This window comes from Cyprinus carpio, chromosome B6 (assembly GCF_018340385.1).
Source record: "Cyprinus carpio isolate SPL01 chromosome B6, ASM1834038v1, whole genome shotgun sequence".
Lineage (NCBI taxonomy): Eukaryota > Metazoa > Chordata > Actinopteri > Cypriniformes > Cyprinidae > Cyprinus > Cyprinus carpio.
The window spans coordinates 25,775,521-25,794,183 of NC_056602.1; the positions used below are offsets into that span (position 1 = coordinate 25,775,521).

Here is an 18,663-nt window from a genome sequence, read left to right on the forward strand (position 1 = left end):
CTGCAGTTCTTGATTGTTGCAATATCTCCATTCTGATGTTGAACAGAATGATGCGAAGCGATTTCAGGAATCTTCACAGCATTTGAGTTATGACATTTCCCATAAATATTCGTAAAATCACAAGCCAAAACATATGAAATTAAAACCATTCCACTTGTTTCCTTGATAAAAACATCATGCTCAGGCATTCACTGACAGACTTGTGACAATGATGACTCCCCGATGAAAAACGAGGCCACGATGTGCGGTCGGCAACACAAAGCGTCTGAGAGGAGCCACGAAAAATAGCAGAACCGCTGTCAGGACCGGGCCTGCATCCATAAAATCAGTATTGGGTCTCTGAGTAACTAATGAATCCAAACTGGTTTATTCCATAGATAAGCAATGCCTTAGTAATTCAAGTTGCCATACAGACACATGGCTTCAATCTAATTTGGCCCTTATTAGTTGGAAACTGTAAAATGGTGTAGTTAGTGTTTGTGGGGTAAAGGAATAGTCTGTAGGCCATTAGATGTACCGGACCCCTAAAACGCCTGCAAAGTGTCCCCTGAGAGACATAACAAGGGCCTATCTTTTTGAGTTTTTCTTTTTCCTCTCCTCCTTTCTGACCCATTGCTTCCTTTCAATGTGAACCAGCTGTGGCGTCTGGAGCCTTTAGTGTCACCCTGTGCGTGTGTTTTATTACCTGTGTTGGACCGATAATTATTTGAGGTGTTTGGAACCTGTGTCCATACGCTTTGATCTTGCTTTGCATGAATATATTGAATTGAATATAGAATTATATATTATAGAATTCCCCCAAATTAAATATTTTTTGTATAGGCTATACAGTATATACAGAATTCCCCCAAATTATATACAGTAGCCTATATTTATAATTTGGGGGAAGTCTGTCCTCAAACTAAAAAAAAAAAAATGAAAATAAAAAGCTAGCAAGAGCATTTTCATAAATCAGAATGGAGTAGACAAATTACACGTATAATTCTTTATTATATTAATTTACAATGTTATTTTTTTATTTTTACAATGAAAAGCGCGAGATCCTGCAACGTATTTTCCCCCAAGTTTTAGGATATTGGTCTTGAGTCATTCATTGCTTGAATCAATAATAATCATAGACATTGCATCTACATTTTTCAGACGAAATATATACATGAATGTACAGAAACTTAATTTTTTTTTTAAATCGACTCTTTCAACAAAAATATTCCCCATTAGTTTAAAATAATTACCATTACAACCGAAGTCTTCACCAAATTATACAGACATAGGTGCGTCAAAACGTTTTTTCTTCCTTTCTGTAAAATACTCTTTATTAAATAAGCTCTCTGAATCTGTCGGTTAATTTAATTATATGTTTATTTTTGCTGTCTTTTATTTATTGTCGAGAGTGTTGGCGGTAAACACCAACAACTATTTGACCGCAACTGTGGTTGTCATGGTGATATCCCCTTTTTGTTTACAGCAGCTCAAACAGGTTGCAGGTCAGAACCGGATGCTTTTTAACATTTATCCATAAAGTGCTTACTCTTTTCATTAACGCGAACATTTTAAAAATACATATACGTTGAATTAAAATGTGATTTAGAGTATTTCGGTAATCACACAGGTGGCTCCATTATTCCCGAGCGTCTGTGACGAGCAGTAGGTAACGTTATATCTGACCAGGAAATCTCCGAGTATATGATGGAGTGCACTGATGTTCGGTTTAAACAAGCCTTTGGGATCGGGACAGTCCCATCCTCGTCCTTTCAGGGCAGGAGGTGTTCAGCATTTCGGGTAACCCATGCGGCAGTAGCAGACGGTCTTGAACAGGCGGCAGTGGCAGAAGGCGCACTGATCGCAGCACACCGCGTTGGGCGTCTTGCAGCTGCTCAGGAGCGGCACGCAGTTCGGCGGCGGCGGAGGTCTCTTCACATGGTTGGTGAATTTCTGAAACACATACCAAACTAAGGTTTAAGTTCCTTATATTTGTTATTGAAAGTAACAACACGAGCCAATAATTAACATGAAGCGAAAACACACAAAACTGACTAAATAAACTTTTGTTTATCAAACGTTAGCTACTTGGTTTCCAAGGAGACAAAAGTGCCAGAGAAGAGCCTGACGCGTGATGTGTGAAGAAAACGGATCCTGGTAAATATCACGTAATTTCCAAGCAATTTTGTCGTGTTTTTAAAGTGGGGAAATGTTGTTTAATTGTGTAAAATGCTAGCTATGAAATTAGCCTGAGCAAAACAAAGGAGTGGTCTCTATATTACCTCCAAAAATATTTAAAATATAATTTCCGCCACAGAATGCTATACTTAATACAATACAGCTATTTAAATTTTAATAAACATATATCTATATTTCCCCTAATAGACGTACAGATCAATAAATCAATACTGAATTTTATCATCCTGAAATTCTAATATTTTAAGACTGATACAAGGCAGTAGACTGAATAAATATGTGAACAGTTTGTACTCTGAATTTGTGTTTTTTCGTATATATATATTTTTTAAATTAGCAGCATATTAGTTTTAAAAATATTTTAAATCACCATAAATTAAATTAAACACCCAAACAGAATTTTCTTTTGTGTGTGTGTGTGATTTTGCAGCTTTTCATTATTATATTTGTGTGGAACAAATGTATTAAAGTGGTAACCATAAATTAATATCTAACTTTACAAACCTTTTTTGGTTTCTTTTCCGTTTTCTTGTTCTTCTTAGGTGTTTTTGAAAGCCCTGATAGCGGAAAACAAATATATTAGAACATACATCATTTAAGTTTAATGTTTCTAAATTAGTATCATAAAGAAATGTTAAATAGAGAATTATAAATTCATACAGATGTGATAATTTTTTTTTTTTTTAAACTTAGAACTTAGCTAGAAGTTTCTGTTGACCATTTTTACAATTCATGATTAATAATGATGATGATGTTTGGAATAGTTTCTCTGTAAGAGAAAGAAGCCTTACCGACTATGAGCACAGAAGGTGCATCTGTTTGGTTATTTGCTTGTAAGCTGATGGTTGTTTGGTTGGAGCTGTATTGTTCCTCCAAAATAATGTGTGTGTGTACCGTAACACAGCAGGCTAAACAGAGCAGCACACAGCACAGCAACAATGACGGATTCATATTAAGACTTCACCCTGCACGAGACAATAGTTTCAAACACAAACATCAAAAACATAAAGCTGCAGATTAGGTAATAATCACATACGTACACAAACAGAATTAGCCATACACAAAACTGGATGTTCAATCTTTAAAGGTTTGTGCTATTTTAAACCCCTAAACCATAAATAAAAAAAATTAAAAAACAAAAACTAATTGACAAAACTAGCCTTTATGAATTATCGTTGAGAGGTCAAATTTATCCAAACTGAAGTTCAAATCGTTGTGTAAATGTGCAGAAATTAGACGTAAAACATGCAGACGTAAGCGTAAAATATTCCTTTATGCCATCATACACAAAATACACATCCGAAAAACATCTATCAGAGCACTTTAATGGTAGTTAAAATTAAAAACCTATAGATTTTGCACAAAACCAGCTGGCAACGGAGTCATTTTTTTTGTAGTAGGCCAAATAGCATGTACCAAGAAAACAAGGACTGTTATATTCCGCTGCAGTAAGTTCTATATTAATACCCACAAACACTTAAAAGTTCACAAGCAGAGCTACAGTTCCTGTTCACGGTATTTCTAGTGGCATTTGATCACAATTCATCATGTCTCACCATGTTTCTGACAATCTCGTGTTTTCTTTATATCCTCTTTCAGGGTGCATTCAAAAGCGAAACTACCCATGGTAATCTTCAGGAGTCGGTGTTGGGAATTTACAAACTGACCTGTCCTGGTGAGTAATGGGGCCCCCTGTTTTCCCTTTGTGTAGCTGGCTTGAGATATTCCCCGCTCCCCTGCTGAGACTGAGAGAGAAATGTCAGACAGACTTTTGTAGTCAGGAAATTCAGAAAGGGGCGAAATTATAAAATTAAGCAGGGGCGGATCCACACGGCCCGACGGGACAGAGGGAGAGAGACTGACGTAAAAAAAAAAAAAGAGAAAGGGTGAAGGATAAGTATACGTGTATGAAGAGAGAGCAAGCGTGTGTGTGTGTGTGTATATATAGTGGCCCGAAAACATATTTGAGCACTTACTTCACACTTTTTTCTGAACAAAAACGAATAAACAGTAGATATCCACCTTTTTCCTCAACGCGGAAGTAAGCTTATGGGTGAGACTTCCGGTTTATTAGCCGCTATAGGTAAATAACGAGGAGAATAACGACGTGCAGTAAATGGTAAAACTGTTTGCACTACAAACCAATGTGTTCATAATTAAGATAATACATTAAAATAAATAAAAAATACACACAAACTACCAATATCAAACAATAAAACAAACCCATAAGTTCAGCTAAAAATAGCTGGACGGAGTGGACGCAGATGAGACCAGAAGCCAGACCCATAGAATTTACAAATGACCGTGCCCATTTTTACGACAAGAAAAAGGTAGATACAGTTCAAATTAAAGCATTTGTCACTGTCTGGCTGTCAAACGTTAATGGAACATATTCATATAAAAATGCGAAGATCTACCTTAAAGGGTTAGTTCACCCAAAAATGAAAATTCTGTCATTAATTACTCACCCTCATGTGGTTTCAAACCCGTAAGACCTTCATTCATCTTCAGAACACAAATTAAGATATTTTTGATTGAATCTGAGAGCTGTCTGACCCTGCATAGACAGCAACGCAACTGAAATGTTCCCAAGTCCAGAAACGTAGCAAGGAGAGCTGTAAAATAACCCATGTGACATCAGTGGTTCATCCGCAATTATACGAATTTTGGAGAATATCCGAGAATATGCTGTTCTCAGCTGAGATCTGTTTCTTGTTGTTGTGATTTGATCTGAACGGAAACAGTGTATCGGCATACGTCCAGTGGATATTCTCCAAAATTTGTATAATTGCAGATGAACCACTGATGTCACATGGATTATTTTACAGCTCTCCTTGCTACGTTTCTGGACTTGGGAACATTTCAGTTGCGCTGATGTCTGTGCAGGGTCATACAGCTCTCAGATTCAATCAAAAATATCTTAATTTGTCTTAAAAAGGTCTTATGGGTTTGAAAATACATGAGGGTGAGTAATTAATGACAGAATTTTCATTTTTGGGTAAACTAACCCTAAAATAAAAATCACCAAAACACCAGTTGCACAGAAAGGCTCAGGAAAGCACAGATGCCACTTGCTTTGATATTTTGTGACATTCAGACATGAAGTGCCCAAATACTTTTTAGGGACATAGGTGTTTGCGAGGGAAAACCCTGAGAGTTCTTTTTATTTTTTGAATTAAAAGGTAGGAATGTGAACAATATTCACCCACACACTAGAGCCTGTTTGTAATTTGTGACTCAAATGTCATCAGATCCAGTGCAGGAACATGACATAATCAATAATTACACACAGAAAACAAGAAGAATTTGCTTTGTTTCCCTCTCAGGGCAGGTATGATCATCCGAACAAATTACCAAAAGCACATGCATTTAGATGTTTATTTGATATGGATTTGTTGCATGCATACTTTTTGATCTGTCTTTTAGTTTTCAGTACAATGTTAGGCTTAAGGCATTTCATTACACCTTCAACAACAATTTCAGTACAATTACACAATATCAAGAGTCTAAATGAAGAGTGGCATTTTTAAAGTGGGGAGGAACATTTTGACCAGCAGATGATGCTATAATTGCTTTTCTGCGTCCTGAAGTTTGTCCTCTGAATTGTTTTCTCTTTAGATGACTTCTCACTTCTGACTTAAACTTCCGACCTTCTGATATTTGAAGCAAATACTCATAACAAAATCATGTACTGGTAAACATTGTTTTCCAAAGATTCTTCCAAAGGAAGGGCCCAGATGTTACAAATAGATTCAATGTGAACTGATGGTGTGCGATAAACACAGAAAAGAGCTGATTCCATGTGCTTTAGGCAGCAATAGAAAAGCCCACCCACAGATACAATACTGCTTTTTTACATCTCAATAAATGGGATGTACATTTTACAAGATTTTCTATAAAATGCACAACCCTGGAAAGGTACCAAACATTTACTAGGGTGGTACTATTTCAAAAGGTAATAATATGTACTTTTAAATTACTAAGTAACAAGAGTTACGTAATCAGATAACTTTTCCAAGTGACTAGTAAAGTAACGCATTGCTTTTTAATTCATAAGAAAATATCTGAGTTACTTTTTCAAATACTTCACACCGATTCCTTTGCTTTCCATTATTGACAGCTCTCCTTTCCTCATGTTGAGAGAAATCAGGCATTTACAACATGCATTTACTGATCTCATACATTTACTGAAACATGCATTTACTGATGTCATTTGGACAAAAATAGATTCCGTATTCTTCAAAATTAATAAAAACAGTGAAATGCAAATTTAGAATATGATGCAAATCTCCAATAATTAAACGTTAAACGTAATGCATTACTTTCTACAAAAATTAACTAAGTAATACAATTAGTTACTTTTTTTTAAGGGGTAACGCAATATTGTAAAACATTACTTTTATAAGAAACTTTCCCCAGACCTGTTAAGGTACTAATATGTAACATTTAAGGTTAAATAAGGTAAAAAGATGTACCTTTTAGATTTAGTACATTAGGGTACCGCCCCAGTGATAGATTTCTGAGAGTGTATGTTTTATTTTGGAACATTGTGTTTTCCTGAACAACGTCACATTACCGACACAAAAAGGTTAAGGATGGTATTTTTTGTTTACTTTAAAGTGACAAAACAGATCTATAAAAATGCTTTAAAGAAACAATCATGTCGGACTTGATTATTTCTTGTTTTTTGGCTGGCTCAATGTGGTGACAGGGGGGGGGGGGGGGGGGGGGGGGGGGGGGGGGGGGGGGATTCAGCGCCAAGGTGACATAACATTCACATATTCAGCGCCAAAGTATGCAAGTATATTAGGTAATTACAGCCATCGTTTGCTCATCTGGATGCTGCCAGAGACTTGGACAACAATTGTGAAATCAAAGCCATGGAAGTGGAAAAGCCAGCCGAGTGAGTGCTGAACATTGCTCTCGAGAGATTTGGGAAACCTTTGAATTGTCCAGGACGAAGAGATGCTATAAAGGCTGTCTTGACAGGGTCTGGATAACTTAAGAAAGCATGTGTTTCTTAGCCACTTATTTTCTGTCATTAACACCAGCTTTGTATTCTGGGCTCCTCCACCTTTAACGCTCCCCCATGAGCATATGGGATGGAGAAAGTATGCCTAAACCAAAGCAGAACCTAATAAGAGAAAAAACATGAAAGTTGAATGTTTTCACCATCTCATACAAATTATCCTGATCATGTTTTGCCTTCTTTAAATTGTAAGACAGATCTTGGAGCATAGTGGACATCGAAGAACCTGTATCTTTGATAGTTACATTTGCTGAACAAGAAAAAAAAAGAAAAAAAAAAATATTTCAATTTTGGTCTTGTTTTAAAATATAAGAGAAAATACTGAATCTTGACTGTATATTTAGTTTATTATTATAGTTATTATATTTACTAAACCGAACAAATTTTGGTACTTGAAATAAACTTGAACTGAAATAAAATTATATATATATTTTAAATGTCATTTTATTTTTTGAGACCAGCAGCCAACATCTTTGAACCGATTGCCAAGGTGATAAACTGGTTGCATAGTCGGTTTGATTTAGGTGCTAAAGAAAAGCTAAGTAAAGTTATATAATATATGGCATTATAAAACTATCGTTCTCTTCCTCCCAAGAACAATAGTTTGGATCACATGGTTACAATTCAAGTCTGTTATAAGTCTGGTTAAACATGCAGTGATTTAACATAAATTTTCAGCACAGGATCTTGCATGTTTTAAATGCTTTGCAGCATTAATGACCCTTTCCTATATTTTGTTCTCTGTAGCACTTAAAATTGATATTAAATTTCAGATTATCACAAATGTAACAAAATCATCACAAATACTATCACAAATATAATTGAACTGAAAATTTAAAAGGGTATAAGAGTTCATTATTTCACCATTATCAGCTCTTATGCAGAATTCATTTTGGACATATGAAATATGTGTTCACAGTAAAAAGACTTAAAAACATACTGTATTGTTGCTTTTCAGAGAGAGTTTTTAAATAAACGTTTTAATATTTCTGTATTCAGAAAATGTGCTTTGGACATGATTTTGAATTCCCATTTAATATAAAACTAGATATAATATTCTAACATAAAATATGTATATTTCAGTTTTATTTACTACTGTGAAATCAAAGTGTATCAAATAATGAATCACAAACACAATTCTATATTTCAGTGAGAATATGTAATACACTTGTGTATATGATACACTTGGGTCCTGGTTTTGAAACATGAAAAAAAAGTATTTGTTTTATTTTTAGATATTGTAAGATAAAACAAGATAAATATTCATTTATGAAAATGGAGTATATGAAACAGAAACGTCCACATCACAGAAAAGACATAGTATATTTTCAACATATAATGGTAGGACTTGACACCAAATAAATTGTGATGAGTGATTCTACATGTGTTTCCATTTTCAGCATATAGTTGAAGCTATTATGTTGTTTGGTAATACCATGAGTAGAGAAACCTTTGATTTCAACATCTTACATTTAGTTTCAAAGCCTTATTGCGATCCAGTTTCAGAAATCACAGAAAAATATGTCTCGGAGATCACTGGAAACTGCCCGGCATGTAAATAAGTGCCCACAGACTCCAAATAGCAGCACTGTTCATTATCTGTCGAATCTGTCTACCTGATATAAAGTTTTGCAGACTTCACTCTAGCCTCTGAAGACTATGACACTGTGTATATTTTCAGCTTCACTGGTGCTAATGTTATACATATAAACTTGAAATGGGCCAATGATGAAAATAAGACGTCTTGGCATAGCTTCAGTGTTTTGATTGGTAATGTGTATATGTTCTTTTTCCAGTCTGAAAACAAAGCTCAGGCTCTGCAAGAACTAAAGTAACAAAGATATTTATTACATTAAAGATGCTTTGGTAATTTGACAACCCTCTAAAGCAATAATGTCAAATTTGTGAAGCGATTAGCTGAATGTATAACCAAGATATACGTTTCAGTGAGGTCCTGGTGTAACTTTGATCATAAGCTTTGAAAATAACTCAAATTAAGACCGAGAGAGTGAGACAAAGAAAGAAAGAGAAGAAATAAGACATTTTTTACCTTCTGCACATTGGATTTTCCTATGGTCTTCCCTCCCATGCTCAAAAAGCATAAACTACTTATTTCCTAGGCAGATTTACACATGAATATATTTTCTGTCACTTCACGGCTTGTGGTAAGAGTGCAACAGCTCTTTTACTGAAAATCGAGCTGCTTGGAGCAAATGTAGTATGAAGAATGCACACATTAGCAGTGTTCCCCTTAGGTAAATTATACATACCCTAAAAACGCTCATGATCCACTGCTGGCCTCCAGTAGCATATATACTGTCTGTGATATATTACATAGTGGAGACTCTTGATACTCTGGAGACACAAACCTGAAAGCCTTAAAACTGAACAACTGAAACCAAATATTAAACAAGGACTTTTGAGTTAAAAACATTTTAATTCAAGAAAATGTTTTGAGCTAGGTTTTGTTTTTTGTTTTTTAACAATACTCTTTACTAAAGCCTATGCAAGGCTTTAAACCACTAGAAATCGCGGTTTACTACACACACACACACACACACACACACACACACACACACACACACACACACACACACACACACACACTTGTTTCTGTGATTTGTGGGGACTTTCCATAGACTTCTATTACTTTTATACTGATGATATTTTCTATCCCCTAACCCTAAACCTAGCCCTTACAGAAAACCTGTTTGCATTGTTACACTTTCAGATAAACATCATTTACTATTTTTAATTTTTTTCCCCCCATGGGGATTGCAGGCTGGTTCCCATAATGTAAAAAAATGTGTTTTACTATCCTTGTGGGGACATTTGGTACACACCCACACACACACACACTTGCAGTAACAGTAAATCTATACATAAAATGAGTGATTCTCATTAAGAACAAAAATATGCAGCTATTTAAAAATCTACTTAAATGCTGTAAATGTAAACCTCTCATTGCACATGATCTCACGGATCAGGAAACGTTTCACTTCAAAACGTGGATTTTGTTGCTATTTATAGACATTTTTTTTGGCAAGAAAATAGGTCAAACTGACCATTTACCCCGGGGCTGTATTTGATCTTTCAAGTGAAAAAGTTAAAAGTTCCCATTTATTTGCACTATGATTCAAAGAAGTAACATTGTAAAATACTGCAAATAACACTGTTATGAAGAAGCAGACCATAAGGAGGAAGCAGGAAAGAGTTTTAGCTGTCTGGAAGCCAGAAATCCCACTGCAATTTTAAACAGATTACAGGAATAAAATGGTTTGCAAGCTATTATGAACAATAAAGAAAAAAGCACCAGGTCTGGTTTGTCTCTGGAGGAAAGGTTTGAGAATATTATAGCGAGCGTGAGGTTAAGTGAAATACTCCAGAGGCATGATGTCTTCAAGCAATGAATTTAGAAAACAATTTGGACATTATTTCCAGAGATTTATTGTATCACATCTTCTTCGTTCTTTGTTTATGCAAACGCCCTCAAGGTTCTGCCAGCTCAATAGGGTTTTGGTTCACGAGCTTCAATAATCTGATCAAATGTGATCGCAGGGTTTGCCAACTCTCACGCATTTAGCGTAAGACACGCGCTTCCAGGCTCTTACTCTGCCTATGTAAATCTCACGCCAAATTGGCTACCCTGCTTGCGATGTGAAACAAAGTATCAGCTTTCAAATTGTGTAGTTTTACTACTAAATTCAAACAAAAAATACAGTTTTGGCGCACGCAAATCGTAAAATGTAGCGCTTCAGTTTAGGCCAGAGCCATTGAAAAACAGAGTTATGACAAGTTTTGATCTTGCCGGCGTCGCCGCGCGGTCACGTGGTTCTTGGAGCTCTCCAAACAAACCAGCGCTTACTTATAATGTGACCATACAACTTAACTACTTTTCAGTTAAATAAGTGTTGTATATTTTAGTTGGAGATGAGGAGATCTTTTGGTACTAATTACTATTTGTGTGATAATTATGGTCCATTAATGACTTAAAATATTTTTTTCTAATATTTTTACTAGTTATATTACAATGAGTGTAGTATTTAAGGATAAAATAGAGAAAAGGGTTTTAAATTCCTAAGCAAAGAGTCAAATTAGAGTCATTTTGTGGTCAGAAAAAAATAATTTCTATTTGTAATGCCAAGGTTTACCCACTAGGTACCTGTATGGCTCGTTACTAACTATATCTAGAATATTGCAGGTCATACCCACTTATTTATTTTTAAGTTCTTCATTTGAATAAATATTTAGACATGATTAAACACTAGATTTTTAAATGAAAAATTTAAAAAGTCAATAACTTACATCCTTTTATAATGATACTCGCATAATTACATACAATCAAAGCGACTATAACACGTAATTACTGTATTTGCATTACTGTAAGAGTAGGTTTGGGTTGTGGTAGGTGTAGACGTTAATAAACCATAACTTTACAGGTAGCATTTTTCGTTGTCGAATTGTGTTACCCACTGTTTTAAAGGGAGAGGTAGCAAAATCTGACAGGGTAGCACAAATCGAACAGAACAGAACCATCCCCCCAAAAAATCTCACTCCAAGCTGAACTTAAAAGCCTGAACATGATATGGAGGGAACAAAAAGTTCTGTAATCCCTATCTTACATGCCTGCTGAGATGCATTTTTGTGGCTCAATTGTATTATTTAAATGCGCTAATATTCTAGTTTGAGAGTCACTGAGTAACAAACGTTGAAACAAAAATGTTCTTAGTCTGCCCTACGTAGTTTTTTCAGGAAGAACTACAACAACCATCATGCAACGCGCCTTCTAACGCGCATGCGTACGGAGCTCCGCCCGGCCGTTGCTGGCAACACGCATATCGAGGAAGGCTGTACGTTAAGAATAGCCTAAAATAACGTTTATTTTTGCTTCCTGCGTTTTCACAACAAGTCGAAACCATGTCAGGAGACGAGGTTAGTAAACAATCGTTGTTAAGGAACATTATTTGTTAATATGGATTTGTTTAGGCAGTCAAAAGAGAAGGACAGCTGGGCCTACCAGAAAAGGCTGCGAGGAAACATGTGCACAGCTCGTCTTTTCTAGATCTTTTTGACATTTGTCAGCTAGTTAGATAGTGAACAACTTAGTTTCTCTAACTGTCCTGCCATTTTATTGACAAAACGTAATTGGTATTTCCATGGAAACTTACACATGATACCATGTTCTTTGAACATTTACCATGGTAATACCACGATTGTTTGGACGTTGCAAAGATATGTTTATTTGGACGAGTACCATGATACTACTTTTTTTTTTTTGTACTGGTACCATGATATGGTCATGTTTTGTGAAACTGCCATGTTGTTGTTTTTGTCTGTTTTTGCAGACGTACGTTACATTGGTAATACAATTATTATGGTATTACTTTGGTTTCTTTGGACATTTTCTACTACTTTACTATGTTTTTTGACACATACCATGGCATTACCATGGTGTTCTTGAATAATCATGTAAATGTACTATGGTATGTGAATATGGTGATTATTTAATAAAGCAGTATCACATACAAAAAGTGGCCCGACGTAGTAAAGTTGTGACTAGTCTCATTACTAGATGATTGCTTGCATGCTTCATTTTGACCTTTTTGATCTCATTATTAAACTCATGCTATGGTCCTTCCAGATGATATTTGATCCCACCATGACCAAGAAGAAGAAGAAAAAGAAGAAGCCTTTTATGCTGGAGGAAGATGGTGGAGAGGGAGATGAAGTCCAACAGCTTGAAACGAAAGAGACAGAGGCTGACGGGTTTGAGGAGAAAGAGTTCGATCTTGATGAAGATGAGGGGAGGAAGAAAGGTAAAACACATCACAGTTGTATTCTGCTTTAATGTTGTCGCTTAGCTGTAGTAATATTGAGTAGAGAACACAAAGCCAGATTCTTCTGGCCTTTTCCACCTGCCTGGCTGGTGAATGCCCAATTCTCCCCATTTTATTCTACCTGGATGTTGCACACAGGTGCTGCTTGAGGAGAGACCCCTTCATATGATTGTAAAGCGCTTTGGGTGTACAGCAGTACACAATAAAGTGCTATATAAATGCCTCATTCATTCATTTATACCAGCCGTTTTGATTTTTATAATTCATATACTATAAAATATTCAAAATAAATCTTGAACAAATGCTTAAAAAGTGGCCAAAACTTAAGTTCTAAATAAAAAAAAACAAATTACCCTTAAAGGGAACTTTTTTGCACACAATGAAGAAGAGATGTTTTTAACAAAATGAAAACAGAACATTTAATCTTTTTTTTTTTGTGTGTCAGGATAACAATGCATAGTAATAAACAGCAATATTTGCATATAAAATGACAATAATTCTTCAAATCTGTTTTTGAAACAATTCATAGTGAATTCTGCAGAAAAAGTTAATTTTAAGAATGTTTTCCAGTGTACAACTGGCTTAATGTAAATGACATGTTTTAAAATAACACGATAAAAACTAAGGCTGTGCAATTAATGAAAATCGTAATGAAATCATGATGTGAGTGTGCACATTTTCTAAACCGCAGAAGGCATGATTTCTTATGGTGTGTGTCCACTGGGGTCGAGCGAGTGGAGCAGTGTGTGTGTTTCCAGTTTATTCCTCTGGGAGTTGAGCTTTGAGAGCAGCTAGAAGTTCAGAGATGCTCAACTTTACGCAAATATCGAAAAGCGCAGAATGTCAGCCAGTCGCTATGATTTCTAGGCAAGTAGTTGTGTCTGTTACGGGTGTTTATGCTCAAGTTTCTGCTGGATTTAGTGCTTAAATCATAATGTTTACATGTTAGGCTCATTAAAGTTGTTGTGTATGTTGAAAATTGCAGTTTGGATGTGTTTTAACTTATGAATTGGCTTTGTTTAAATGTTTGTTAAAATGACACTGTATTGTTATTTTGGGCGTTCGCAAACAAAGTTTCCAACTGTAATTGGATGTTATATTATTATTATTATTATTGTATTGCCCTTTCTGTCACTTCCGTCAGTTTCGGTTACTTGAGACCTTTCTGTCTGGCTTGTTTTTTATTGTTTTGATGTTTACCTATATTGTATTGTTTTGTCTGTTCTAGAGACACATTACAGCTTTTTGATAAAGCTCTGCTCGGTTTCCTTTTGAAATTTGACCCTAAACACCAAAAGGCACTCTTAAATGTACAGCAAGGAAGTATTGTCCCAAAGCTTTGATTAAAATCAATATTGACAGTATGTCAGTATTTTTTTTTCTATATCACACAGCCCTATGTAAAAGTGTCTCGTCCACGTTCAATCAACAATGAAATAATATAAAGAAAAAAAATCAATATATTGGCCAGCATTTCTTTGCACACTAAATGTTTACTGAAATATAGTCCGAAAAGTGTGGCTTGTTTGATTTGATTTGATTTTGGTGATTTTCCAGAAACATCAGATGACCTAGATGACTTAAACTTCTTCAACCAGAAGAAAAAGAAAAAGAAGTCCAAAAAAGAGAAGATTTTTGATGCCGAGCTTGAAGAGGGAATAAAGGTCAGTCGATTGTTTGCACGTGTATAGTTGTTAAACTCTTGCTTTCACAGCCGTAATGGCTTTTTACATTGAAAGATGTTTTGTCCATGAAAGCGTTATCCTTCAGTGGCCTTGGATTCCTTCAAAAAATAAATTGATGTCTGAGCCTACACATCAGATTCTCTTTGCATTTGAAGTTTGATATGTTCAGCAGTTGTCATGCATTGTCTTGTACTAAATAAATTGTACATTTCCAAAGAGCTGAAGATTGAAACGGAGCCATCAGAGACACAAGAGGAGGATGACTTAATGCTGCCCATTAAGAAGAAGAAATCAAGAAAAGTCAAAGATTTTCAAGAGGACACAGACAGTCAAAGCAAAGATGACGGTAAGTGCTGTAGTAGGGTGTTTTTCTGTGAATAACTATAATGTTGGCAGTCTAATTCTGTGCTGTTTGTGTGAAAGGTGTGGAAGATGAAGACAGTAAAAACACAGATGACATCACATTCAGCACACAGACGGGCCCTGCCTGGGCAGACTCGGAGAGGGATTACACATATGATGAGGTTAATGGGCACATTTATTATTCAACTGGCGGTGCAGAACATATGTGCTTGTTTCAGGTGATAACTTGATAAAGGGCCAGAAACTGCTGCCATCTGGTGCATTTGTAAGGCAGAACAGCTTTTCTCTGTTAACTTCTCTTTTCTGAGACCCGTTTGGAATTATTACAGCTGGTGTCAAGATGATATTTATTAGATGTGTGAAGTCAGTTCTCGTCAAGTTCACACAGGTGTAGTTTGTCACGTAAACTGTGGATATGTAACGTTTGACAGTAAGAATATGTCACAATACTTCATTTTAAACAATAGCTTATGTGTGCGTTTCAGGGTGTTTTTTGCAGTTTTTTGCTGTTTTGTTATGTTATGTAAGGACAGCCATACATCAAGTATAGGATACGTGTCCAAGTACATTTTGGATACACTGCATATTTGAAGGAATAGTTCACCCAAAATGCATGTTCCTTTAATAAATTTCTGTAAAAGCTATCTGATATATGGGTTGGCTGCAATATGTTTGATCCCCTTGAAACTAAAGAATGATTGTAGTATCTTAATTTTAGTTTGTACCACTATGTTCCTTAGATAATGGCTGCTTGCATCTGCTCTTGTTATTATTATTAACATCACCTTTTTTTTAGCTTTTGAATAGAGTCTTTAACATCATGCGGGAAAAAAATCCAGACATGGTGGCTGGAGAGAAGAGAAAGTTTGTGATGAAGCCTCCTCAGGTTGTCAGGGTCGGCACAAAGAAGACCTCATTCGTAAACTTCACAGACATCTGCAAACTGTAAGTCTAAACTTGAAATTGTCAAGCTGTTTTATAGAGCCGTAATGAAACTCTTCGTTTTCTGGGGTTGACTTTGATTTGCTCTAAAGAACTGGAAAGTTGCTCACTCCTCATTACACTCGTATTGTGTTGTTGGGCATTACATATCTGCCAACAAATAATTCATTTGTATATTTGCACACGTGAACTTTATTTTCTATGGCACTTTACCTTAATCCTTACTTTCTTTTCCCAGGTTGCATCGACAACCAAAACATCTTTTGGCTTTTTTGCTGGCTGAGTTGGGAACAAGGTGAGTTTATTTGATATTTTTCCGAGAACAGTAAGATATGCTTGTTATCTAACAAACAATTAACACTACATGACAAGTAGCTAGTTTTCAACACCTGAAAGATTTTTTTTTTTGTCGCCTCGTCTACCTCCAGCAATCTTAAAATGTGATACGTTAAACTGATGTTTAATTTATTGTAGTAAATATTAATAAATAATTATTTCACTAATGTTTTGGAATGACCAATGATTGTTTTGAAATTGTATTAATTCAGATTTATAAGTAGAGGTTAAGCGTCTCTTAACTATTTGCTGACGAAGAAATACTTCATTTTTTTAAATGAGGCCCTTTTTGTGCCCGGTTTGTGGAAAGAGCCTATAATGATCTTCTGTCCATATGTCATTTGTAAGTCTACTATTACTTTGTTTTATGGGGAGCACCACCTTATTGGTTGATCATTAACCTTGCAAAATATAGTCTCAGCGTCTGGCAAGCTCTGGGTTTATTTGTCCTGTGTCTCTGTGCGACTGGAACCCTCCACCAGAACACATCATTTGCACGTTTTGCTGGAGGCGTTTCAGGGAGAACCCTGAATCAGTTGAGAAAGGCATTGCTGCTCTAGAGGGAGCCACTGACCCTGTGATGCTTTCAGAAGGCAATTATTAAAGATAAGCAGGCTGATTTCAGGGCTCCACTCAGTCCAGCACCTCATTGTGTTCACCCGCATGTATCTCAGAAGACACATGAAAGGAAACAGATCAATTTCACCTCCTGGATATTTACAGATGATTTTGGTTTTGGAAAGAGATCAGTCTCATACAGGAGCAGAATTCTTCTTTATGTAGCTAGAAACAGGAAGTTTGTGATTTGGAAAGAATATAGAAATTGGTATATATTTAGTTATGCACTAACCACTGTTTTGACTTTTCAGCGGATCTATAGATGGAAACAATCAGCTCGTCATCAAAGGCAGATTCCAGCAGAAACAGATAGAGAATGTCTTAAGAAGATATATAAGTGAGTGTTTATTTGAGTGGTGAATTTTTAAAAAATAATGTTCTTAAACACAGTAAGTTTATTCAAATTGAAATGGCATAAGGGGTTCACTGAATAATAAAATGATTTTTATACTTAAAAAAGGATACATATCTACATGAATCTACATCACCTTTTTAACATGATATATATCTTAAAAATTAAATGCATATCTAAAATAATATGTGTGCATCTTATGTATAAAAAATTGTATAGATTTAATATACATGCCATCAAGCACATATATAAAATATAATTACTATTTATTGCTTATAGCATAATTATAGGGTTATTGCCATAATTTCAGCATGCACCCTGTGTTTTTATTAATATTGCATAGTTAATCATATGCATTACTTTGGGAAAAAACAAACCTGCACTAAGCAGTATGTTTTTGTGTTGCAGAGGAGTACGTGACGTGCCACACGTGTCGGTCTCCTGACACAATCTTGCAGAAGGACACGCGTCTGTATTTCCTGCAGTGTGAGACGTGTCACTCCCGCTGCTCCGTCGCCAGCATCAAGACCGGATTCCAGGCCGTGACGGGCAAGAGAGCGCAGCTGCGTGCCAAAGCCAACTAACGCCTGTTCCTCCACCATCACACACCTTACACACCTGCGCTCCACCGCCAAACTCAACAAATCCACTCACGCAGGTTACTACCCCATCTGTTCGGAGTTCTCGGCTGTCTCAAATGCATCATTTCGTTTCCTTCAGCTCCTCTGCGCTCTGAAATGGCCTATGCACAGGAAAAGAGTGTTGATTTGTTCGGTCTGGCTGTGGTGCAGAGAGAGCACAGAGCCTGGAGGATTTTATGAATGAACAGTTGGCAAAATTTGTTGTTGCTGTATTACCTTGAGAAAAACAATTGAAATAAAATGCATACCAGCTGGGAAACACATGCAGTGTATGTTTCTGGGAAGGCATGTTGCTTTACATTTAGAGAGTTTGAATGTGATTGAGAAATGAGCTTGATAATTGGCTTGAAATGTACTGTATGATTTAATATGATTATGTGAACAAACGCTAGTATTTCCACCTCTTTTGTTTTTCTGTGCTTCAAAAAAAGAAGGATTCTATGTACTGGACCAGTGTTTTTTTTTTTAATTAAGAAAAATGCAATATCCAGTTTGCACTTTTTCATAATTTAAACTTAGTTTGCTCATTCTTTATATTAAAATTCAAAATTCAAATTGAAAGGAATTGTTGCAAATATAGTTTTAATTCTGTCCTCCGTATTATACAGATGTTTAGAAATAAAACTGAAGGCATTTCAATCACTTGGTCATTTTTAAAAAATGGACTTTGGAAGGGAATTGTTGT

At 35.8% G+C, this 18,663-nt stretch overlaps 2 protein-coding genes across 4 annotated transcripts; one reads left to right on the top strand and one right to left on the bottom strand.

Annotated features, from left to right (window-relative positions):
- Nucleotides 1–970: 970 nt before the first annotated feature.
- On the bottom strand, nt 971–4,028 carry LOC109082435 (agouti-signaling protein). 2 transcript variants are annotated; one of them, XM_042726514.1, is made up of 4 exons: nt 3,843–4,028; nt 2,967–3,140; nt 2,680–2,732; nt 971–1,932 (listed from the first exon to the last, which is right to left on the bottom strand). In XM_042726514.1, the coding sequence occupies exons 2-4, from the start codon at nt 3,124–3,126 to the stop codon at nt 1,768–1,770; spliced, it is 378 nt and encodes a 125-aa protein (XP_042582448.1). In that variant the 5' UTR covers nt 3,127–3,140; nt 3,843–4,028; the 3' UTR covers nt 971–1,767. The 2 variants fall into 2 exon arrangements, with proteins under 2 accessions (XP_042582448.1, XP_042582447.1); XM_042726513.1 differs by having other exon boundaries at nt 3,732–4,028.
- Nucleotides 2,069–18,239, top strand: LOC109091667 (eukaryotic translation initiation factor 2 subunit 2-like). 2 transcript variants are annotated; one of them, XM_042726512.1, is made up of 10 exons: nt 2,069–2,136; nt 3,775–3,850; nt 12,846–13,020; nt 14,599–14,705; nt 14,943–15,072; nt 15,150–15,250; nt 15,886–16,034; nt 16,270–16,326; nt 17,237–17,322; nt 17,746–18,239. In XM_042726512.1, the coding sequence occupies exons 3-10, from the start codon at nt 12,846–12,848 to the stop codon at nt 17,919–17,921; spliced, it is 981 nt and encodes a 326-aa protein (XP_042582446.1). In that variant the 5' UTR covers nt 2,069–2,136; nt 3,775–3,850; the 3' UTR covers nt 17,922–18,239. The 2 variants fall into 2 exon arrangements, with proteins under 2 accessions (XP_042582446.1, XP_018960995.2); XM_019105450.2 differs by lacking the exons at nt 2,069–2,136; nt 3,775–3,850 and adding an exon at nt 11,978–12,136.
- The last annotated feature ends 424 nt before the right edge of the window (nt 18,240–18,663 follow it).